This window comes from Polyodon spathula, chromosome 24 (assembly GCF_017654505.1).
Source record: "Polyodon spathula isolate WHYD16114869_AA chromosome 24, ASM1765450v1, whole genome shotgun sequence".
Classification (NCBI taxonomy): Eukaryota; Metazoa; Chordata; class Actinopteri; order Acipenseriformes; family Polyodontidae; genus Polyodon; species Polyodon spathula.
This window is the reverse complement of record NC_054557.1, coordinates 24,920,486-24,946,842: the sequence shown is the minus strand read 5'-3', so window position 1 is coordinate 24,946,842 and position 26,357 is coordinate 24,920,486. Positions and strand designations below refer to the sequence as shown.

Below are 26,357 nucleotides of genomic sequence, written 5' to 3'. Positions count from 1 at the left end.
ATTACTTACTAACTCTTACAAAGATAGATCGACCCCTCTCATGTAAAGGAGATGTGTATTAATCTAGAAGTGCTGTCGCCATGTTTAATAAAAATACATTCTTATACAAATAAATATATTTCTAAATACCCAGATAAGAATTTTCATTTAATCTACAAAATGAATGTTTGAGACAGAACTAAGCTGTTGTTTTTCCCTGACCTTATTGTTCTTTAGCTTTGTATGTGAAATACACCCATGACAGAGTGACTGGCCTTTCATAACACAGAGTGCAGCTGTGGCCTCGGGACAGATAACACTTTAGTTTTTGCATAAATTGTTTCTGCTTTAAAGCTGTTTTGAGCCTACATACAAACCATAACCAAACCAACTGAAACTTGGTTCTAAAACCACTTACTTTTTAAAAAAGTGACATGCTATAACTTTAGGTGTCACAGAACGCATAATACACTACTGGAATAGACTTTTTCTGATAAACATGCACCTTGTGTGGGGTAGTGTACACATTGTTTCAGTGAAATGGCACAAGCTCTTATTGTTTCATCAGCCTTTGTTCATTTTCATTGTACAACCTGTTACTTATGCGTCCCATTTAAATGGCAAATAAATCATTTCAACTGTAAAGGTGTGATTTTCCTGTGTTTAATGTAAGCTCTGAATCAAAGCACGGTTAATAAACTCTTAATTAAGCTGTACATAGCTGGTGTACATGAGCAGTTTGCAATGAGCAGTTTTGTTGTTTGACCTTGTGATGCCTGGGTATAGTGCTTTGCTGCCTGTGAAAATTGAGCACGACTCAGATTGTTCTTAAATGCAACTTTTAAACTAACATCTACACTGACGGCTGCTCAGAAACTAACATCTCTGTGCCAGAAAAAAAAAAAAAAAACAGTATCTTTGATGCTATGAAAGCTCAGCTTGGCTCACAAGTAAATAACATCTACACTGATGCCAGCTCAGAACACCATCAACTGAGACTTGTACGTGAGATCACTGATGTATCACCTTTGATTTGCTAAGTTCTTGCTTGCATTTTGATTCCTGAATAAACTATTTTTTATTAACTTTACCTGAAGATTAATTACTTTTAAGAAGAAAACAAACCTCTTACAATGTCTTATATTTATTTCCAGTTAATTTTACATATAGTGAGATTGGCATCAAACCTCAAAGCAAAACCAGAAAGCAAAGACCATGAAAATTGCATCATATAGAGAGGTCATTAAGACTGCATCGTACACATAAGTCGTGAAGATTGCATCATACAGTTTTACCCTCCCAACACAAATCTTTACTTAAGATCTCGACAAAATAACGTAAGCAGTACTTTTTATTTCAATACATTTCACAGAAACTGTCCAAAATTATTCTCAAAAGACAAGTACAAATTGTATTAAATATTGCTTCACCGAGTCTTGCAATACGGGCAATATGGGCAATATGGGCTTGTATATTCTCTATACCTGGTTTAAGATGCTATAAACTAAATCAAAAGTTGCATGATGCTTTATCTGATCACGATGAAGTTTCTTTCTTTCAAGTGAAACGTATTCAGTTTAGAGTACCCAAGAGCAGTGTTAAACAGAAGTACTTTACAAAGCTTTCCAACAGCTCACTATTCCAGGTTATAAATACATACTGATGGTTCCGATTCAAATATGCATCTTATGTACTGATCACATCTACCTATCACACACTCTACATGGTAACCATAACAACTGACCTGAATTGTTACAAATTGTGACAGTTTGTATATGACAAAAACTTTTATCATACACTCCTAGCCTCCCATACCTCTTTTAGATTGCACTTGGGTCCAACCCGATACACTGGATTATATACATACTTTACAAATATTTACAAGACTGGAGGACTGCAAAGACAGTGTTCCATAGAACAGCAGGGGGAAACTGCAGCATGAACAGTCCATCTAATTGTGGCCTTGTCTTCCTCCCCCAGCTCTCATTTTAAGATTGAGAAAAATATTCCAGGTTTTGAAATAATAATCAACTTAAGAAAAGCATTTTAGGTAGCGAAAAAGTCCATGATTATGTTTTTCTTCACATCATGCAAGATTAATTTAAAACTATAAAATAAACCAAGTCAAGTAGAAAAAGGTGGCAGTTTGGAGGTAGTCACTGCAGTTGGCTCCTTGGTTCCCTCATTGGCTCAGATGTAGAGGGAACCATCGGCCGGCCCCACGTAGCCTACTCCAATGAGCAGCACGTCGATCAGAGTCCAGATCCCCAGACCTCCGAAACTGAATAGCTTCCCCAGACCCTCCCTCCACTGACCCAGGTAGAAGCGATCAGCACCAAACCCACCCAGAGTGATGCTGTAAGAGAGGGGGAGACAAGGGTGAGACAGGCCTTGCAACAGATATCATCCTCTATCCCTGTGTCCAAAGAAATTAAGAACAAGAACATAAGAAAGGTTACAAACGAGGAGGCCATTCAGCCCATCTTGCTCAATTGGTTGTTAATAGCTTATTGATCCCAGAATCTCATCAAGCAGCTTCTTGAAGGATCCCAAGGTGTCAGCTTCAATAACATTACTTTCCTTGATTTCAAATTGAACAGTTTTCACTATATATCCAAGCATCTTGTTGGCTTTTTTATAGCTTCTCCACATTGTCCAGATGAAGACATTTCTGAGTCAACATAAACTCCTAGGTCTTTTTTGTAATTCCTTCTTCAATTTCAGTATCTCCCATATGATATTTATAATGCACATTTTCATTGCCTGCATGCAGTACCTTACACTTTTCACTGTATCAAGCACCTACTGTGTACAGTAGGTGCTTGAGACAGGTTCATTGTGCCTTCTGTATTCTAGGCCCAGCACACAAAAAAGCATGTGTTTAAAGTTCAAAGTAATTGTTGATGTCATTTGCTGCTATTGAATTTTTTTCTAGCCTTCTAGCCATAATCTAAAAAAAAAAAAAGCTTAATAAATTATTGATCAACTTCCTCCTCTTCTTTCATGGTTGTGAATTTAGTCCACATTGAACTTAAGGGGTTAAAATGGTCTGAAGACTCCAGACAGTTGCTATCTGCCGTTTCATTTGTGATATACTGTAGACAGTAGCCACTTGCTATAGTAAAGGCTGTTTTTTTCAGCTAGAAATGAACAGATATCCAGATATATTTCTAAATGTATTTGTGTGTAATGAAAACCCCACATCCTGGCTCCAATGTATGATTACTTACCTTAGAGCCAGTGCGGTTGACCACTTGTAACCCCCTGTCCAGTTGCAGTAAAGCATTTTGTGGAATTCCCGGTTCCCTGTGGAGGAGACAGAGGTCAGATCTTTCAACCTTTAAAATACTGAGAAAACCAAGATCCATTCAAGAGGTCAGATCACCAGAGCCTTAATAATAACAAACCAAGATCCTATATTGTGCATGGCATATAATTCTGGTTGCTCTTCTTTGCACTCTTTCTAGAGAAGCAATATCCTTTTTGTAGTAAAGTGACCAGAACTGAACACAATACTCTAGATGAGGTCTTACTAATGCATTGGAAAGTTTTAACATTACTTTCCTATTTTAACGGGAGAAGGCCATTCAGCCCATCTTGCTCATTTGGTTGTTAATAGTTTATTGATCCCAGAATCTCACCAAGCAGCTTCTTGAAGGATCCTAAGGTGTCAGCTTCAACAACCTCCTATTTTCTGTTCTGAATGCCCCTTTATCTAATCTCCATTTCTGACCCCTGGTCCCTTAGGTCGACAGTGTCAATACCTTTTAGAATTTTGAATGCTTGAATTAAGTCGCTGCATAGTCTTCTTTGTTCAAGACTGAACAGATTCAATTCTTTTAGCCTGTCTGCATATGACATGCCTTTTAAACCCGGAATAATTCTGGTTGCTCTTCTTTGCACTCTTTCTAGAGCAGCAATATCTTTTTTATAGCGAGGTGACCAGAACTGCACACAATATTCTAGATGAGGTCTTACTAATGCATTGGAAAGTTTTATAACATTACTTCCCTTGATTTCAAATTGAACACTTTTCACTATATATCCAAGCATCTTGTTGGACTTTTTTATAGCTTCCCCACATTGTCTAGATGAAGACATTTGAGTCAACATAAACTCCTAGGTCTTTTTCTATAGATTCCTTCTTCAATTTCAGTATCTCCCATATGATATTTATAATGCACTTTTTTATTTCCTGCGTGCAGTACCTTATACTTTTCTCTATTAAATGTCATTTGCCACGTGTCTGCCCAGTTCTGAATGCTGTCTAGAACATTTTTAATGACCTTTAATGAAGTTTGCTTACTATTAGGGATGCAACGAATCCAGGTTTTTGGGATTCACCCGAATACCAAATCCATCTCAAAAGATTTGGCCAAATACCGAATACCAAATCTACAAAAACTGTTAAGAAAACTGAAGGAAACTGTTGGATGAAAAACAGATTGTGTGCATCCCTTGTAAGTATCTGACAATCTATAGTTTTGAGCCTTTTAGTTAATAGTATTTTTATGGCTGAATGGAAATAGATCCCTGAATAAGATTTCACTTTGAAACGTACACAATTTACCGCTAGCCCCCTCCCCCCTCAACAGAAAAGTCAAAATACAGAACCGTTTAGAGCTGCATTTTTGCCATAACCCTCTATTTTCTTTAACCCCTTACAGTCCTATGTCAGACCAGATCTGACATTACGATTTTCCCTTTCCAGTCCAATGTCAAACAGACATAAAGCACAGGTCTCTAGTTGTTTTTTCTCTGGAAAGAGCAGAGAAAACAATTCAATGGCCGAGTGAGACAGACAGGAGCCGAATGAAGCCGAAAAAATGGGACGTGTGAGCAATAGAGCTAGCAGCTACACCACTGAGATAAGATGTCAGAATATCACAGACATTTGCAGAGCTTTTTAAGATGTTATAGTAATAATGACTTGGCTCGCATTATTGAAGAGTTTGGTGATAAAACGAGTGATCAGGAGAGCATTTATCTGTATGCACGTCTATAAAAAGAGGTATGTGAAAAATACAGTGAACAAGGGGTGGGGCTTGGCTGGAGATGCAGTACTGATGTCGTTTTTCCATGCAATGCGTTTTAAACCTATTTTCCTCTGGGGAAAAAAAAAACAGTGCGTGTGAAAATAAATTGGACCCGACACGCCTCACAAACGCTGAATAAATGGACATAAAAGGGTTAATGACGTTTCAACCTGTATCACCTGATCTGACAGTAAGGTTATCAACAGGTTCCAGAATCTCGGGACACTAAGTCAGGTTTTGTAACTCACCTCTGTAAATGGCAATGTATTCAGTAAAGCAAGTGTGAATTGTGCAAATTGTTGCTAAATTAATTGAATTGTTTTACTTAATAGTTACCAAAAGTACATACCAGCTGATTGGCTTTCTGAGTCTCTGACTGGGCGGGGCTGTGTAAAGCAATAACCTGCCACAATTTAACCTGCCACAAGGTTAAATGAAAGAGTGCAGGTGAGTGCAAAGCAATCTATAATTATGATGTTGCGCTACTTTGATAGATATTATTGTTTATTGTATAAAACAATTTGAAGCAATACGGAGCATTGAGGAAAAAATTACCGTGATGAGTGACCAGAATCTCCCTGCAAAATAAAACCCACGTTTTCTATGTGTTACACACACACTGTGTTCAGAGTTCATCAAACATGCTCGTTATTAAATATAAGTTATGTCCAATACCGGATTTGTGTCTTTTATTTAGAACATTGGTTGGAGGTTGGAGGAGGGATGTATTAATATGGATGTGCGTCTGGGCAGATATAGGATTTGGATGACCGAATCCCATATATTCGACCGAATCCGAACCCTGCTCAAAAAGTAGGTATTCGGGCCGAATCCGAAACCTGGATTCGGTGCATCCCTACTTACTTTACCAGAATCTAAAATCTTTTATGCGGGACTTTGTGAAAAGCTTACTGGAAATCTAAATAAACCATGTCAGATGCTTTGGCTAAGTAAGACTTATGATGACATGCTATGTCAGTAAGATTTATGATTGTTAGCTGCAATCACTTTAAAACCAGGCTGTCTCAAGCACAATGCTGCAGTGGCAGTGGTACATACCCAGGCAGTGGACGTGGTCCAGCACACTGCAGGTGGCGTTGTAGCGCTTGCGGGGGCAGGAGACGGTCATGCAGCTGGTAGACTCGCTACACCTGTACTGAGAGGGGGGCAGCTGCCAGCAGAACTGGCACTTCATCAGAAAAGGGAATGTCTTCTGTGGCTGTCCTGACTCATCCTGCAGGGAAAACAGGACAGGGTAGAAGGGGTGTGCAAAAGATTTGAAAACAATTTGTTGTTCAAGGGATAAAATGCCAGAAAAAAACTACTTGTCTTTCTTGATAATCTTCTTGCCCCCTTCCCGTCGCACAAAACACCAAAAAGTAGAATATAACTTGTAGGATTTATTTGACAGTGAACACAATCAATCAATTAGTGAGTAACAGGGGTGGGTCTAGCCTTGTAGCTTGACTGGTTCACTAAATACTTCAAGATACACAAAATGTTTCCTGTGAAGTATAACATACTTTAAAAATGTTCCTTTCAGTGCAAATATAAAAACAGCTTCTGCCTGTTTTTTCCACTCTCTGTATAAGCTGAATCAAACTCCTGGTGTACAGAGGTTTCAGTTTGTTGCATCACAGATATGAAATCATAGCCAACTACACTGCTTTGTGGAATTCTGATTTTTCTTGGCGTTTCCAGTTTTGTAACTGTTGAACCCCAGATTTTTAAAGGACTTGTGTATAAATTGGTCAATTTTCTCAGCATTTTTTCTACCAAAATGCAGCAATATTTACAGTAGGCTCCATCAAATGCTGCAAAGACAATTTTTTTTTTTTTTTTTTTTTTTAACAGTACAACATTTTACAGCTAAATGTCCCATGGGAGCTAACTGAAACACTGCTGCAGCAGGGTGATCCTGGTTTCATACCCTGCTGAAATTTTTTAATTTATAAAATAAATACTGGTACATAAATTAATTAATACATAAACACACTGCCTAGAGATTTAGTCTATTTTATTTTGAAAAATAAAATTTTTTGGCACAGTTTTTCTTGATATGCTTCTAAACATAAACTTTACTTTTTTTTTTTTTTTTAAAAACATCCCAACAAGTAAATTGACCATGTTACACAACACGATTTTTTCTAATCCACTAATACCTTGGCCACTACGGTGTAGATTGCAGCACTTACATAAATGTCAGGTTCAAGAAGCTGCTTGATGAGATTCTGGGATCAATAAAGTACTAACAATAAGCTACTAACAACCAAACGAGCAAGATGGACCGACTGGCCTCCTCTCGTTTGTAAACTTTATGTTCTTATGTTCATGTTCAGAAATTTACAAAAAAAATGTAAACAACACCTTAAACGTAAGAGTAATCTGTGCATTGCCAGAGGCTCTCTTTGCAGCCATTTTCTTTGTAACCAATAGAAGATTAGCATCTTCCACAGGGGTGGGTTGTAAACACTTTTTAAAATGTGTGCTTTGGCGCTAAACTTCTGCAATTCAGTTTTCAGAAACTTGTGTGGCTCTCTACACATATACCCAGACCGTCTTTCTAGCAACAGAACAAACATACGACAAATAAATAAATAAATGAATAAAAACTTTGCCCGATGGACAAAGTATAACGGCAAAACTAGCTGTCCATGTCACAAATCGTGTTGCCCCTGGCGATACGAACTGCACACCCCTATAGAGACATCAGATCACAACATGCAGTAGGGTTACTCACCAGGAATAATACCCCCATCAAGAAGGAATATTGTGGTTAAAGCCAGGATTCAGCTAGTAAGTTGATGAGTTTCATAACCTCATGACCTACACCCTGTATATCTGAAACATGTGGGTTCCAGCCCTGTGGCAAAGTGCCTGTCTCTGTGTGTATTTTGTGTTGTATGTTGTGTGTTAATGTTGGTGTAGTCATTGGTACACGGGACATAAACGGGTCTGTGTAACACGAGTGTTTAAAATGTATCTTTATATTTAGGCACAAGGATTGCACAGCACTTTACGTGCAAGTAAAAAGTAATAATATGTGAGCACGGGGAAATCGCACTTTATTAATTTACGTGCAGTTGTACCATGACTCCCGCTGAATGATTGATTAGCAATCAAGTCTTGGTACAGCTGCTAAAAGCAGCATGTTTTCACTCACTCCGGGTTGTGTGTTTGGTGAGTGGATAACGGGATTGGAGATTGAGGTAATAATAATAATAGTAGTTAAAATATCAGCTCACCTTGTTTGTTTAGTGTTAGTCCATTTTGTTTGTATCTTTAATTTGGCGAATGTGCCGTTTCCTGTGTTTTTGTCTCTCTTGCAACCTTTTATTTTCTGTCCATCTATTATTAAATGCTGAGCGAGACTATTCACTCAGCTTCACCAAACTCCACCTCTCTTTGTTTATTTCCTGGCTCCTGTTTGCGGTCTGACGTCCCCCACTCCAGTCGTCTTTGTGACAACCCCTTACACTCAACAACAGTACAAAATGAAACATGATATAAATACGAGCAGGGTCCAGCACTGTGACAAAGAGCGAATTAATCAGAATCAAGGGTACTTTAGGGGGATGTGACGCCGTAAACGGTTCCTTTCTTGTGGATGACGGGAGGAAACAAGGACTGTTCAGAACCTGAGTTAAGTGTTTTTGTCTTGTTTGCAACCGTGTGTGCTTTGTCTTCGCCAGACTGATTAAGAACGGATCTGGGAGCTGCAGCCTTGGGCCAGCGATTCACCCGAACTTCACCGCACCTGCACTTAAACAGCATCACCGTTTCCAGCACTGCACCTACATAAAGAGCACGCACTGTCCAGCGACGTGTTTGTACTGTGTCTGTACTTTTTGTAATTATTATTTCGGGACTGAAACTCCTTGTTTTGGCACTGGCAATACCCACTGTTGGGTAGAGCCAGCTATATAATTTAAAACCAGTCAAGGAAACTGTCAAGAAAATTAAATAAAGAACTTGAACTGTGAACTCTGTGTTTGTCCTTGTTTGGAGCACCAGGATCACCCTTTCACTACGCACTGCAACCCACACATTCACAAGAACACACCCTTACACTCAAACTGTACTAACCAAGTCTCATCAAAACTGGAAAAACACTTCAAGCCAAGTAAAAATGGAAACGTCACAGAGATGGATGACAGAGACATGGTCAAAATCTAGTGTTGTATTAATGTTCATTTTATTAACAGATAATGACAACATCAGACCAAGTGAAAAATGATCAATCAGTCACATACAGTGGCTCTTAAAAGTATTCACCCCCCTTGGACTTTACCACATTTTATTGTGTTACAACATGGAATCAAAATGGACTAAAGTAGGAGTTTTTGCCACTGATCAACACAAAAAAAGTCCATAATGTCAAATGGAAAAATAAAATCTATAAATTGTTCTAAATTAATTACAAATTCAAAACAGAAACTAATTGATTGCATAAATATTGACCTCCTTGAGTCAATATTTGGTTGAGGCACCATTAGCAGCAATTACAGCCATAAGTCTATTTGGATAAGTCTCTACAAGCTTTGCACATCTGGACACTGCAATTTTTACCCATTTTTCTTTGCAAAATTGCTCAAGCTCTGTCAAGTTGGATGGGGACCTTTGGTGAACAGCAATTTGCAACTCTTTCCACATATTCTCAATTGGATTGAGGTCCGGGCTTTTACTGGGCCACTCCAGGACATTGACCTTTTTGTTTTTAAGCCACTCCAGTGTGGCTTTGGCTGTATGTTTGGGGTCACTGTCCTGCTGGAAGTTGAATCTTCTCTCAAGTCCCAGGTCTCTTGCAGACTTCAGTAGGTTTTCCATCAGGATTTCTCTGTACTTTGCTCCATCATAAGAACACAAGAAAGTTTACAAACAAGAGGAGGTCATTCGGTCCATCTTGCTCGTTTGGTTGTTAGTAGCTTATTGATCCCAGAATCTCATCAAGCAGCTTCTTGAAGGATCCCAGGGTGTCAGCTTCAACAAAATTACTGGGGAGTTGATTCCAGACCCTTGTTGGCCTTTTTTTTTTTTTTATAGTTTCCCCACACTGTCTAGACGAAGACATTTCTGAGTCGACAACAGCTCCTAGGTCTTTTTCATAGATTCCTTCTCCAATTTCAGTATCTCCCATATTATATTTATAATGCACATTTTTATTTCCTGCGTGCAGTACCTTACACTTCTCTCTATTAAATGCCATTTGCCATGTGTCTGCCCAGTTCTGAATCTTGTCTAGATTTGAATGACCTTTGCTGCTGCAAGTGTTTGCCACTCCTCCTATTTTTCTGTCATCTGCAAATTTAACAAGTTTGCTTACTATACCAGAATCTAAATCATTAATGTAGATTAGGAATAGCAGAGGACCTAATACTGATCCCTGTAGTAGTCCACGGGTTAGCACACTCCATTCTGAGGTTTCTCCTCTAATCAGTACTTTCTGTTTTCTACATGTTAACCACTCCCTAATGCATGTACATGTGTTTCCTTGAATCCCTACTGCATTCAGTTTGAGAACTCATCTTTAATGCAGGACTTTCTCAAAAGCTTTTTGGAAATCTAAATAAACCATTTCATATGCTTTGCAATTATCCATTATCAATGTTGCATCCTCAAAAAATCAAGCAGGTTAGTTATACACAATCTCCCTTTCCTAAAACCATGTTGATTGTCTCCCAGGATACTGTTACCATATAGGTAATTTTCCATTTTGGATCTTATTATAGTTTCCATAAGTTTGCATATAATAGAAGTCACACTTATTGGTCTGTAGTTACTTGGTTCAGTTTTGTTTCCCTTTTTGTGGATCGGTATTACGTTTGCAATTTTCCAGTCTGTCGGTATCACCCCTGTGTCAAGAGACTGTTGCATGATGTTGGTTAGCGGTTTGTAAATTACTTCTTTCATTTCTTTGAGTACTATTGGGAGGATCTCATCTGGCCCAGGGGATTTGTTTATTTTAAGAGCTCCTAGTCCCTTTAACACTTCTGCCTCAGTTATGCTAAAGTTATTTAAAAACTGGATAGGAACTGGTTGACATGTGGGGCATGTTGTCCATATCCTCCTTTGTAAAAACTTGTGAAAAGTAATCATTTAATATATTTGCTATTTTTTTTTCTTCATCTATGATTTTGCCATTTGTATCTCTTAAACATTTAACCTCCTCTTTGAATGTTCTCTTGCTGTTGTAATATTGGAAAAACATTTTGGAATTGGGTTTAGCCCCCATAGCAATGTTCATTTCTATTTCTCTCTTTTCCTTTCTAACTTCCTTTTGGACTTGAGTTTGCAGTTCTGTGTACTCTTTCTGTGTACTTTCTTTTTGGTCCTTTTTTAACTCTCTGTAAAGTGCCTTTTTTCGCTGAATATGTTTTTTAATTAATCTATTAAACCATTTTGGCAATTTAGTTTTACATTTAGATTTGTCTACTTTAGGGATGTAATTGTTTTGCGCCTCTAGTACTACATTTTTGAAGAACAGCCATCCTTTTTCTGTGGATGTTTTCTCTATTTTACTCCAATCTACTTCTGTTAGTCTCTGTTTCATACCTTCATAGTTTGCTTTTCTAAAATTGTAAACCTTAGCTTTAGTCATTACTTTTGGGGTTTTAAAAAACACTTCAAATGAGACCATGTTGTGGTCCGAGTTTGCTAGTGGTTCTCTGACCTCTGTTTTAGATATTCTGTCTTCGTTATTTGAAAAGACTAAATCAAGGCATGCCTCCCCTCTAGTCAGTCCCTTAAAATTTTTTGTTAGGAAGCAGTCATTTGTCATTTCCACCATTTCAATTTCGTCCATTGTGCTACCCACCGCGTTTTCCCATTTTATATGGGGGAAGTTGAAATCCCCTATTTAGTATGGCGTCTCCTTTACTACACGCATTTCTAACATCATTGCATAACAGATTATTTTGCTCACCGTCTGAATCTGGAGGTCTATAGCATGCTCCTATTATTATGCCCTTTGAATTTTTGTCTGTTATTCTGACCCATATTGATTCGGCTTTATTTTCTGGTTGTCTTACCTGAGTTGTTATCCTTGTTTTGATGCGGTCTCCCTTCTGTTTTTTTTGTTGATTTCTCCCTCCTTCCTTTCTAGGTTAAATGCTTCTGAACCTGCTCGAAGATCTTTTCTCCAAGTAGACTGGTTCCCCTTTTTATTTAAGTGCAGTCCGTCCCGTCTATACAGATAGTCCTTGTTGTAGAATGTGGTCCAATGATCAAGATAGGTGAAGCCTTTCCGTGTGCACCACGTCTTCAGCCATGCGTTTAGATAAATTATTTCCAGCTGTCCATGGTCCTTTGCAAGGTGCCGGCAGTATCCCAGAAAATACTGGTTTTGGTCTTGTCTTTTAATTTCTTTCCTAGCTCTCTGAATTTGTTTTGCAGGGATTTTGGTCTGTCTCTTCCAATGCTGTTTGTACCGATGTAGACGACTACTACCGGGTCATCTCCTGTTCATTTTAGGAACCTGTCCAGGTTCTCAGTGATGTGCGTGGCTCCTTGAAGGCAGCACACCATTGTAGTAAGGGGGTCCAAACTGCAAACTGGACTTGCTGTGTTTCTCAATATGGAGTCCCCAACAATCATGACCTCCCTTCTTTTTGCTGTCTGGTCACCACTGTTAATAGTGCCTGGTTGTTGTTCCTTTCGTTCTCTTGATATTGGTTTTGCTCATCAAAATTCTGAGTGGCTCAAATGTGTTGGATGTTTTAATTTCTGGTGGTTGTGTTTGTCAAAGTTTCTTTTTGTCCCTGCTTCTGCCTACCTGAACCCAGCTGTTCTGACCTTCATCTCCCTGGTGGCTTTCAGTCTGTTAGGGGTGGTCCAGACGTCTATGAATTGTGGGTGTGCCAGCTCCTCAGGATCCTGTTGCTGTCTCATTTCTTCCAGCTCCATTTCTAGCATACTTACTAGATTAAGTCCTAGGTCGTGCAGCACTTCATGCACACTTGGTTTAGCTCTGCTGGATTTTCTTGGATTTCCCACATCATGCAGGTGTCACAGATTACTGGCTTGAAGACCATGTTAATTTTTTTTTCTTTTTTTCAAGTTTAGTTTCTTCTGCAGCTGTCAACCTGCTTTCAAACTGCTTCTAAACTGCTCTGCACTTCTCCACGCCTGTACTTCTCCCACGCTGTCGCTTCTACTCGCTGTCGCTGGGAAGACTGCCTCGTTTATAGGTGCATTGTTCTGTTGTGCTGTTGGCTCCTCCCCTCCCCCATGTCTCAGAATGGCACTGATTTTGAATCAGCGGCTCCAAGTTTCATCAGACCATAGGATTTTCTCCCACTTGGCCTCAAGAGTCTCCCACATGCCTTCCGGCAAACTCCAGCCGAGATCTGACGTGAGTTTTTTTTAACAATGGCTTTCTTTTTGCCACTCTTCCATAAAGACCAGTTTTGTGAAGCACCCAGGCTATTGTTGCCATATGCGCAGTGTCACCCAGCTCAGCCGTAGAAGACTGTAACTCCTTTAGAGTTGCCATAGGCCTCTTGGTGGCATCCCTGACTAGTGCCATTCTCGCCCGGATACTCAGTTTTTGAGGACAGCCTGTTCTAGACAGATTCACAGTTTCTCGCCATTTCTAAATAATGGACATTACTGTGCTCCGGGGGATATTCAATGCCTTGGAAATGTTCTTATAGCCTACCCGATTGGTGCTCTTGAAGAACCTTAGTCCGGATTTGCTTTGAATGTTCCTTCGTTTTCATGATGTAGTTTTTGTTAGGAAATGTACTGACCAACTGTGGTGTATTTAACCTGAAATCATGTGAAACACCTTAATTGCACACAGATGGACTCCATTCAACTAATTATGTGACTTCTAAAGACAATTGGTCGCACCAGAACTTATTTAGATGTGTCATAGCAAAGGGGGTGAATACTTATGCAATCAATTATTTTCTGTTTTATATTTGTAATTAAATTTAGAAAGTCCAAGGAGGTGAATACTTTTGAGAGCCACTGTAGCCATGCATTCAAATATTAAGGTGGAAATTCTGAAGTCAGACACCTTATCAACCCAAAACCCTAAACTTAAACATCTATTGGTGCCCTCTTTGTAGCCTAATGCATATATTAGATTACTAGCTGTCCCTCCTGACCTGTGAGGGCACTAACTAACGGGAACGGAGTACCTTGGACTGTTTGGCCTGACACTTCATTCACAGGGTTAAAAGGAAGTCGGTCATCTAGAAAGGGGGCGTAGCTTCGGTGCACTAACTCATCGACCTGGAAGGGAAATGTGGCAGCCACGGACTGGAGGAGATACGAGATGATGCAACGTAATCAGTTCCTTCGTTTTGGTTGAGGTATTGAACCCAGAAGGATCCCTATTATCGTATCGCAAGTGTTTTGTTTGTTTGTCTAATGTTTCTTGTTATCGGACGGCTAACACATTCTGGAGCTTTAGCCAGAGGCCAGCATGTAACTGGAACATCACTGCACCAGAGCACGACAATTTGTACATTTACTACAAGCACTACTGCACTCACTGAGGACTGGTGATCGTGTATGTGTATTGTGTGTGTGTGTGCCTTTGTGAATATCGTGTACTTTATTTGGGACTGACCCGTGCATTAATTATACAGAGCAGTACACGTTGTGTACTGCCTGTATTTCATTTCTGTTGGTCAGTTTCAACCCTTGGATTACAATTAAAAACCCATCACTTCATCAGAACTGTGTTTGTTGTTCGGAGCACTGCATCACCTTTACACCTGCGCACTGCAACCCACTTTGCCACACTAGCTCATACTAGCTCATACAGTTGTATTAAAATCCATCGTGAAGTCTTTTTTAACCTAGTAACGTTTTCTCGACACTATGTGTAACAACATCCACATGCACGTTTTCAGTTGTGTTTGAGGGCTTTCGTGAAGAGTGCACACATTTAATTTTGCTTGCTGCATTCTAACAATGACGTGCTCTCAATGCATTGGTTATTATCAATCTGATATTGGCTGCTGACTGCACCTCTCCCCATACTCACCACGCAGTCCACAGCTGGCTTGACGCTGCACTGGAACGTGGCAGGCTTGCCGTATCTGCAGGAGGTGCTGGTGTTGCAGGACAGGCAGACTGGAGGCAGCTTGGAGCAGAGCCCTCTGCTCGGACACTTGGAAGAGTAGCTGGTTGTGCCGGTCATCTGAACTGTGGGTGGGAGGGGGGAGGAGTTTGTAACATGCATAAATACGTGAAACTTTACTGGATTACGGTTTCTCTGGAATTAATGGTAATTAATTTCTAAAAAAGGAAGTGGAACAAGAGCTCCGTCTGTGTGGGATTGAAATAGAAATCAACACTCCAGCTCTCTGACCATCTGTTTAAAAAGCTAAAGTTGTGACAGCAAGAAGAGTCAAGGTGAGGACGGGCATGCAAGCCAAGCTACCAAACAGTGATGTCTACCTAAAGTTGCAGGTGCTGCTTCATATTTGTGAAGCAAGTCAATTGGGTTATTATATATTATGGCTTTGATGAAGTTTTTCAAAATGATAGAATATTCAAATACTTATCTAAATCTTAAATCGATATCCACACATGGAACTGTCCCAGCACTACTCACTTGGGAGAAATTCACAATCAACAGAAATTAAGAAAATAAGAAAGTTTACAAATGAGAGGAGGCCATTCGGCCCATCTTGCTCATTTGGTTGTTAGTAGCTTATTGATCCCAAAATCTCATCAAGCAGCTTCTTGAAGGATCCCGGAGTGTCAACTTCAACAACATTACTGGGGAGTTGATTCCAGACCCTCACAATTCTCTGTGTAAAAAAGTGCCTCCTATTTTCTGTTCTGAATGCCCCTTTGTCTAATCTCCATTTGTGACCCCTGGTCCTTGTTTCTTTTTTCAGGCTGAAAAAGTCCCTTGGGTCGACACTGTCAATACCTTTTAGAATTTTGAATGCTTGAATTAGGTTGCCGTGTAGTCTTCTTTGTTCAAGACTAAACAGATTCAATTCTTTTAGCCTGTCTGCATATGACATGCCTTTTAAGCCCGGAATAATTCTGGTTGCTCTTCTTTGCACTCCTTCCAGAGCAGCAATATCTTTTTTATAGCGAGATGACCAGAACTGCACACAATATTCAAGATTAGGTCTTACTAGTGCATTGTACAGTTTTAACATTACTTCCCTTGATTTAAATTCAACACTTCTCACAATGTATCCGAGCATCTTGTTAGCCTTTTTTATAGCTTCCCCACATTGTCTAGATGAAGACATTTCTGAGTCAACAAAAACTCCTAGGTCTTTTTCATAGATTCCTTCTCCAATTTCAGTATCTCTCATATATTTATAATGTACATTTTTATTTCCTGCATGCAGTACCTTACACTTTTCTCTATTAAATGTCATTTGCCATGTGTCTGCCCAGTTCTGAATCTTGTCTAGATCATTTTGAATGACCTTTTCTGCTGCAAGTGTTTGCCACTCCTCCTATTTTTGTGTCGTCTGCAAATTTAACAAGTTTGCTTACTATACCAGAATCTAAATCATTAATGTAGATTAGGAATAGCAGAGGACCTAATACTGATCCCTGTGGTACACCACTGGTTACCACACTCCATTCTGAGGTTTTTCCTCTAATCAGTACTTTCTGTTTTCTACATGTTAACCACTCCCTAATCCATGTACGTGTTTCCTTGAATCCTTACTGCGTTCAGTTTAAGAATTAATCTTTTGTGCGAGACTATCAAAAGCTTTCTGGAAATCTAAATAAACCATGTCATATGCTTTGCAATTATCCATTATCGATGTTGCATCCTCAAAAAAATCAAGCAGGTTAGTTAGACACGATCTCCCTTTCCTAAAACCATGCTTGACTGTCTCCCAGGACCCTGTTACCATATAGGTAATTTTCCATTTTGGATCTTATTATAGTTTCCATAAGTTTGCATATAATAGAAGTCAGGCTTATTGGTCTGTAGTTACCTGGTTCAGTTTTGTTTCCCTTTTTGTGGATCGGTATTACGTTTGCAATTTTCCAGTCTGTCGGTACCACCCCTGTGTCAAGAGACTGCTGCATGATCTTGGTTAGCGGTTTGTAAATTACTTCTTTCATTTCTTTGAGTACTATTGGGAGGATCTCATCCGGCCCAGGGGATTTGTTTATTTTAAGAGCTCCTAGTCCCTTTAACACTTCTGCCTCAGTTATGCTAAAGTTATTTAAAACTGGATAGGAACTGGATGACATGTGGGGCATGTTGTCAGTATCTTCCTTTGTAAAAACTTGTGAAAAGTAATCATTTAATATATTTGCTATTTTTTTTCTTCATCTATGATTTTGCCATTTGTATCTCTTAGACATTTAACCTCCTCTTTGAATGTTCTCTTGCTGTTGTAATATTGGAAAAACATTTTGGAATTGGTTTTAGCCCCCTTAGCAATGTTCATTTCTATTTCTCTCTTGGCCTTTCTAACTTCTTTTTTGACTTGCGTTTGCGGTTCCATGTACTCTTTCTGTGTACTTTCTTTTTGGTCCCTTTTTAATGCTCTGTAAAGTGCCTTTTCTCGCTGAATATTTTTTTTAATTGATCTATTAAACCATTTTGGCAATTTAGTTTTACATTTAGATTTGTCTACTTTAGGGATGTAATTGTTTTGCGCCTCTAGTACTACATTTTTGAAGAACAACCATCCTTTTTCTGTGGATGTTTTCTCTATTTTACTCCAATCTACTTCTGTTAGTCTCTGTTTCATACCTTCATAGTTTGCTTTTCTAAAATTGTAAACCTTAGCTTTAGTCATTACTTTTGGGGTTTTAAAAAACACTTCAAAAATGAGACCATGTTGTGGTCCGAGTTTGCTAGTAGTTCTCTGACGTTTTAGTTATTCTGTCTTCGTTATTTGAAAAGACTAAATCAAGGCATGCCTCCCCTCTAGTCGGTGCCTTGACAAATTGTGTTAGGAAGCAGTCATTTGTCATTTCCACCATTTCAATTTCATCCGTTGTGCTACCCACCGGGTTTTCCCATTTTATATGGGGGAAGTTGAAATCCCCCATTAGTATGGCTTCTCCTTTGCTACACGCATTTCTAATGTCATTGTATAACAGATTATTTTGCTCACAGTCTGAATCTGGCGGTCTATAGCATGCTCCTATTATTATGCCCTTTGAATTTTTGTCCGTTATTCTGCAGAACTTAAGATAAGCATGATAATTGTTAGCCGATCATCAATAAACATCAAACGTCCAACCCAACAATGGATAAGTCCTGACTACTGCAAGCTTACTCTGTTCTAATTATCAGAATAGACTGAACACCAAGCATTGTGCTTGCCGTTAGTCTGATTCTGCTGCCTGATCAGTGTGACAAACCCTTTTCCTGGATGGGACCGGCTGCCTCACCCTTAACAGCCGCAGCAGCGGGCGTGGCTGTGACGTGGGCCTGCGGGACGTCCTGAGCATAGTTAGTGATGTGCTGCTCCGAGCTCAGGTAACCTGCACAACCCAGAGAGAGAGAGAAAAAGTAGGAAAAGAAGGTGGTAACATACAATTGTACATCTGTTTCAGACAAAAAAAAATAATAAGTCAATTTTCCTATTTTGTTTTTTTTTTTCATCTTTTACTATTTACAATTTGTAAGGGCGATGTTGTAAATTGTCTGTTGTCTGTGTGTAGTTTTAGGGTTGCCTTCATAGTACAAAGTCAGGTCTCAGAGGTGTTACAAACATAATTAATTTTGACCAGTATTTTACAAACTTTTTTGTTTGCAGTTTTAATTTTTCCATTAGGTAAATGTCATATATAATGCCTATCCAGTCTTCCACTATTGGTGCCTAACCATTTCCATGTTATTGATTTTTTACTTGCTGCTAAAAGTATTCCCAATAAATATCTGACCTTTTCTATTAAACCAAAAGAAAGATTTTCTAAGTACAACACAGAATTAAAAAAAAAAAAAAAAAAAATTATTTTAAAGCCTCTCCTATACTGCGCAAATATCCCTGCAGATTTGGAAAAGACCACAATATGAGAGTGATTGACTGCTTGACTCCCACAGTGTTTCCAGCACATTGATTGTGCACCTGTCTGACGTGTCTTTTGTCAAGGAGTAACAAAAAAAACTGGTTATATTTTTCCAGCAAAATTCCCTCCAAGTCTGTGAATTAGTGAACGCCACTGAAACATGCAACTATTTACCCAATTTTCCTCTAAGTACTAGGTTATTTTCCAGGGTTATGTCTGTCTCAGTAGTCCTCTTGGCGAATACTTAAAACAAATGTACACATATAATTTCACAAGTCTCGTGTTAAAAAAGCACAGGGAAGTCAATTTTCTAACAGGGTGTAGCAGTGGTGAATAAGCACTCACAAATAATGCTTAGAAAACTGTCACTCTGAACCGAAACCTCCCTTCATCTCCCCTCCAACCCCACTTAATGGCATTTTACGTTTGTGTTCTCCCTCTGTGCAGGATGCAAATTATCGTTTGAATTTAATTAAACGAGCTGCATTTTTTGAAGTAAGTGTAAAGTCATTTTACAAAAAAAGTGGAGATTTATACTGTGTTACAGCCCTGACTGAACTTGTCATTAGCAAAGGGGCCAGTTGTACTAACGAGGTCAAACAATAGGTCACGTTTTACTAAACATTTTAAAACTAATAAACAAAGAATTACCGTAATGAACATTATCGTAGCATGTTGCTTAAAACACAGTATCACAATATAGTCATAATAAAGTTGAGTTCTTATCTATAAACAGTACCAGCTTTAAAGCTTGGGACTCGCTGTCTGTAGCTTGGTGTTGTTTTTTTACATTATCGTCAGCATATTTTAAGTGATTGGAAGATGCAATTACTTTTTTAAAAACACATTTTTGTTATACCAATACAGTATTGGTGGGCAATAATGGGGGAAAATAAGGTCCCACGCAGTGCAAATAAATCATCTGTTCAGTCAAATTACAGTGTGGATGCTTCACAAGCAGAACTGTTATTGCAGCGTTTAAAAACATAAAATCCATTTCTCCCAGCTTTCTTGAAAAGATCTGCATACCCATTGTTTTCCTTTTGTATTTGTTAGTCTCTCATTAGCATCTAAACCTACTACATACTGCGTCCGTCACTTCTGGCAAATACTACTGTACTTGCTAAAGCGGTTTTCTCCCACTGCTAATTAAAAAAAAAACATCCACCTTGCTAACAATTTCACCCCGAGGGCTACAGGGAAATGTATGGCCTTTAAATTGGGAATTAGTGAAGACTTCATGTGTACGTGAGTATATTAATTACTGTAGATAGTAATTCATAGCCATCCAGCATTTTTTAAATAGCAACATATGTAATGTACAATAAAATAAACAGTTTATTTGTCAACGGTGTCAATTTCAGCGGAGCTTCATGGTCGGCAAGGTAACACAGCCAAGAGAATGTGTTCCTCTGTCATCCCGTCTGGTGCTGTCAGTGTCAGTTTCTCAACACACAGTACAGCAGTCGCTCAGTAACGAGGTGCAAACAGGTGATTGATCGATCTATAGAAGCATTTACGAAGGTGCTGTGTTAAAAATAAATAAATAAATAAATAAATAAATAAATAAATGAAAAAAGTAATCCTAAATTTATAACTATTTTTTAGAAAAATAAAATCTTAAGACTATCTTAAGTATTTCATTATCATTTATTTATCCCCGGGGCCAAGGGAGGCAAAATAAGCCGATCCCTGAAGCCAGCATTGCACTTCAGATATCAACACTGGGCAGAAGGATATCTACATCAACAGATGGAAAGAAATGCAAATTGATGGAGATGCAGATGAATCACATTAGTTTACGGTAAAGCTACGTCTTAGTTGGTGCTTATCTTGGAGACAGCCGAGTTCAAATCAGCATACCTTTTCCAGAAGTGAAAGTATTTCCAACTGTTTTTCAATTGTAAGCACAACTCGCTTTCGCGCTGTACAGCGGGTGATATATATAACACACACACAGCACCAGTCAAAAGTCTGAGTACACTTGCTGGAAACTAGTGTTTATTTTCTTCATAATTGACAATGTTTTAAGTCGTACACGTTTTTGTAAATACTTAAATTAAAATTATATAAAAACAAAACAGAGTATCAAAGCAATGTTCAAGAAAATTGAAAATTGTCTCCAAATCTTGGATTCCTCCAAATAGCCTCCCTAAGTCTTAATAACAGCCTCACAAACACGAGGCATTCAGTTAACAAGTTTCAGCAGGAAATCACACAACATGTCTTCCCAGCTTTTCTGCAGCAATTCCCAGAGATGTAGGGCACTTGTGGGTAGCTTTGCTTTGACTCTTCTGTCCAGTTCGTCCCATACAAGTTCTATGGCATTGAGGTCTGGAGACTGGGCAGGCCAGGTCATTCGATTGAGCTGTCGTTCACTTTCCTTCTTCGCTAGATAGTTCTTGCACAACTTTGAGGTGTGTTTCGGGTCATTACCTTGCTGAAGAATGGACTAAACAACTAGCCGTAATCCTGATGGAACTGCATGCCTCTGAAGTATGCTATGATAGCCATACTGGTTGAGCTTGCCAGGGACTTGGTAAAGATCACCAACTGTCACCAGCAAAGCAACCCCAGACCATGACACTGCCTCCTCTATGCTTGACAGTGGAACCACACATGCAGAACCCATGCGGTCACCCTCTCTGCGTCTTACAAATACTCACGGTTGGACCCAAATATTTCAAATTATAACTCATTGGTCCATAAGACCAACTTCCACTCCTCAAACATCAGGTTTCTGTGCTTTTTTTGGCCCAGGCAAGTCTCTTCCTCTTATTCTGCACTCTTAACAAAATTTTTTTTACAGCAATTCTTCCAGTTAGGCCAGCTTCACGCAATCTCCTCTGAACAGTTGATGCTGAAACATCTGTACTTCTAGTAGCATTTAGCTGAGCTTTTATTTCAGGGGCAGTTATTCGCCAGTTTCGCAGACCTGTGACTCGATTGAACTTGTTCTCTGATTCTGAGGTCACCCTTGGCCAGCCTAACCTTGTTCGGTCCTCATGAGTGCCAGTTTCTTCAAATCGTTTGATGGTCTTGGTCACAGCAGCTAGACACTTGCAAAGTTCTTACGATTTGTCTTAAAGATTGACCTTCATTTCTTAAAGTAATTACAGATTGTCTTTTTTGTTTGCTTAACTGAGCGTATTTTGCCATTTTCTGCTCGCTTACATTCAGGAATGACAAACTTGTGCCTATGCTACCTATATTTATAGTAATCATGGACCCTCACATGTTAATAATTGGTGACAAAAGGTTAATTAGGTAACCTTCTAGTTAACTCAGAGAACATCTAACAAAGACACTTTTATATTTAGGTCATTGTTTTAACACAATGTTATACATATTTCAGACTTTTAATTGACTTGGGCTTCAGACTGAAATCCCCTTGCTTGGGTGACTATTTAATTGAAATTGACAAGATTTACATTTCCATTTAAAAATTACATTTTTGAATGCAATTCATTTATGATTATCAGCTTATATAAGTACACTTATCATATAATTAAATATTAAGTGTTTATAGACAAGTTTATACAGTTAAAATAGTTAAATCATGAAAAACCTGGTTCTGGTTTCAAGCAGGTGAACTCGAACTTCTAATTGGTACCGTGTGTGTGTGTGTGTGTGTGTGTGTGTGTGTGTGTGTGTGTATGTGTATATATATATATATATATATATATATATATATATATATATACACATATACATATACACACACACACACACACACACACACACACACAAATGAGTGGTTGAGGTTTTTTGACCTCCATTCAATTGGAATTTAGGGCAAAGCTTACTTCAATGAAATGTTTTTTAAACAAAACAAAAAAGTCCTACAAAAAAACACAATAGGTTCCAGTGTTTTTTTGTATTTAAATGAACCTTTAAGAAACACACTATTCTAAAAACATTACACGATTCAAAAATGTGTTCAATATGTACATAGTATATAGGGTTATCTTCACTAGCAACTTTAATTACAACCAGAAATACAAACATTTCAATATATACTTTGATGTGTACATGTTTATTTTTTTAGTTTTTTGTTTCTAGTTAAGTCTTTGTGTAGTTAAGGGTTTATTTGCTTAGAAAATACTAAACAGGGCTGTCACTATCAGAATGTAATATACAGTGGCTCTCAAAAGTATTCACCCCCCCCTTGGACTTTTCCACATTGTATTGTGTTTTATTGTGTTACAACATGGATTTAATTAGGAGTTATTGCCATTGATTAACACAAGAAAGTCCATAATGTCAAAGTGAAAAATAAAATCTACAAATTGTTCTAAATTAATTACAGATATAAAACAGGAAATAACTGATTGCATAAGGATTCACCCCCTTTGCTATGACACACCTAAATAAGCTCTGGTGTATACACCTGTCTCTGGGACCTCCCACAGTTGTTTAGTACATTTCATAACAAACTACATCATGAAGACCAAGGAACATTCAAAGCAAATCCGGAATAAGGTTCTGCAAAAGCACCAATCAGGAGTAGGATACAAGAACATTTCCAAGGCATTGAATAGCCCCTGGAGCACAGTAAAGTCCATTATTAAGAAATGGAGAGAACATGGCACAACTGTGAATCTGTCTAGAACAGACCATCCTCAAAAACTGAGTATTCTGGAGAGAAGGGCACTAGTCAGGGAGGCCACCAAGAGGCCTATGGCAACTCTAAAGAGTCAGTCTTCCATGGCTGAGCTGGGAGACATTGTGCATAAGGCAACAATATCCCGGTGCTTCACAAAACTGGCCCTTATGGGAGAGTGGCAAAAAGAAAGCCACTGGCATCAAATCTCGGCTAATTTGCCAGAAGCTATGTGAGAGACTCTGAGACCAAGTGGAAGAAGATTCTATGGTCTGATGAGACCAAAATAGAGCTTTTAGGCCTCAACAATAAGCGCTGTTTGGCGCAAGCCTAACACCACACATCATCCTGAAAACACTATCCCTACCGTGAAGCATGGTGGTGGCAGCATCATGCTATGGGGATGCTTCTCTGCATTAGGGCCTGGAAAGCTCGTGAAGATAGAGGGCAAAATGGATGCAGCAAAGTACAGAGAAATCCTAGAGGAAAACCTGATGTCTGCAAGAGATCTGGGACTTGGGAGAAGACTCATCTTCCAGCAGGACAATGACCCCAAACATACAGCCAAAGCCACACTGGAGTGGCTTAAAAACAAAAAGGTCAATGTCCTGGAGTGGCCCAGTAAAAGCCCGGACCTCAATCCAATTGAGAATATGTGGAAAGAGTTGAAAATTGCTGTTCACCAAAGGTCCCCATCCAGCTTGATGGAGCTTGAGCAATTTTGCAAAGAAGAATGGGCAAAAATTGCAGTGTCCAGATGTGCAAAGCTGGTAGAGACTTATCCAAATAGACTCATGGCTGTAATTGCTGCCAAAGGTGCCGCTACCAAATATTGACTCAAGAGGGTGAATACTTATGCAATCAATTATTTTCCATTTTGTATTTGTAATTAATTTAGAACAATTTGTAGATTTTATTTTTCACTTTGACATTATGGACTTTTTTGTGTTGGCAAAAACTAATTAAATCCATTTTGATTCTATGTTGTAACACAATAAAATGTGAAAAAGTCCAAGGGGGGGTGAATACTTTTGAGAGCCACCGTAGCGTGTGTGTGTGTAGATATAGTTTAAACGTTGACATTGCAAAGTGTTTAAACGTTCATAAAAATTTACCAAATGTGCATCCCTAGTTGTGTTTGTTTAGTACATTTCATGCTACAGTTCTGACTGGTTTGCATGTTGTTTGTAACTATTGTGACAGATGCAACACACAGTCTTATACACAAACACACACAGTGTAATACACAAACACACACCATCTAATACACAAACACACACACAGAGTCTTATATACAAACACATATGGTGCAATCATTTATAAAGAGTGATGGACATTAAGATGGCTTTTTTGGTTGCTTACAGATATATTAAAGTTTAAACATTTAGCAAATGAAGCAGAATCTATTGTCTCTAACATTGAGAGTTAACCAGCTCCAAACACAGCACTAATTATCAGTGTAATTATCAGATAGTTATAAATCATACTCATTTTTGGCTGGTTATTTGTGCACTTTTGATGAAGTAAATGCTGCTTATTTTCATCATTCTTTCTCAGTCCTATTAAACTGAAATTAAAAGGGTTTGACTGCATGTTTGATATTAATAAAATACTGTTATTCTGCTTTGAAATTTTCCAACATTATGCTATGTTCACATAGAAAAAGTGGCATTGTGACTTACTTGAGGCTTATAACGTCACTCATGCTAGGCATTGGAGAATTTCAATTACAAATCTGAAAACACATTCATTTTGAAACAATTTTCTACTAATGATCTCTTTATTAATTCCACTGTATTGTTATTGCCATAAAAGTGTTCAGTTACGCAATACAAAGAGTGAGACAGCAGTACTAGCTGGTCTAGACTAGTACAACAGAAATGCAATGACCCCAACCACAGATGAATCTCACATTGCCATTACAAGCAGCTATCTTGCAGCATGTCAATACAACCTGTCACTGCTACAAGTTGCACAAAAGCATACTCACTTAAGTTATTGGCATGCAGGGTTTAAGGTCACTTTGTGTCCCTGCTGCTAAAACAAACTGGTCAGTCAACAAGGTGCTCTTTGTAAAAGTATAGTGACGTCACAGCAGACCAAACTACCGGAGCAACAGAAATCGAGGAATAGTTGTAAACATGACTGTGTGGCCCAGCATCACGCTAATGCCTTTTACTGCAGCCTTGAACATAACCACAGGCTAACGTGGACTTCTGCCAAAATGAAAAACATGAAAAATAAATCGAACTTTTACCGTAGAAATTCTACTGGCAGCAGCCATTTCTGGTTTCTTATTACCCTGTACTAATTCTTCAGCCAGTAAGAAGCCACCAGAAACACTGCTGACACGAGTAACAACATCAGGGTTGAAAGAAGAGAAATATTTTACTGGTTTAGGTTTTTTTCTTATTGTGTTAACTGCAAAGATACCACTTAAATTATTAATCAAATGGTAATTACAGTCCTCACTAAACACAGTTATGGTAGTAAATATATGGATGCTTTATAAACAAACCATGCACATTACGTGTCCATTTCCTCCCTATTTCCCGTCGTATCGACTTTGAGACGTCATAGTATCACTGTTCGAGCTCCTTCCCTACCTTGCACAGGCTGAAGACACAAGCCCAACAGCAACAAAATCACGAGTCTGCGTCTTCTCATGCCGCTTAAACCCTTCAACGCTCTCAGCGGATCACCTTTCGCAGCCATGTTTGACACTGCTTCAAACACTGCTTCACATCCTTCTTCCTCGTCCCCAC

The 26,357-nt window shown here is 38.7% G+C and overlaps 1 protein-coding gene across 3 annotated transcripts; it reads right to left on the bottom strand.

The window, feature by feature from the left end:
* Window positions 1-1,317: 1,317 nt before the first annotated feature.
* Window positions 1,318-26,357, bottom strand: tm2d3 (TM2 domain containing 3). Of its 3 annotated transcripts, none has more exons than XM_041226073.1 (6): window positions 26,199-26,357; window positions 18,339-18,461; window positions 15,013-15,173; window positions 6,075-6,249; window positions 3,210-3,285; window positions 1,318-2,335 (listed from the first exon to the last, which is right to left on the bottom strand). In XM_041226073.1, exons 1-6 carry the CDS (start codon window positions 26,305-26,307, stop codon window positions 2,170-2,172), a joined length of 810 nt encoding a protein of 269 aa, XP_041082007.1. In that variant the 5' UTR covers window positions 26,308-26,357; the 3' UTR covers window positions 1,318-2,169. The 3 variants fall into 3 exon arrangements, with proteins under 3 accessions (XP_041082007.1, XP_041082008.1, XP_041082009.1); XM_041226074.1 differs by having other exon boundaries at window positions 18,369-18,461; window positions 26,199-26,356; XM_041226075.1 differs by lacking the exon at window positions 18,339-18,461 and having other exon boundaries at window positions 26,199-26,356.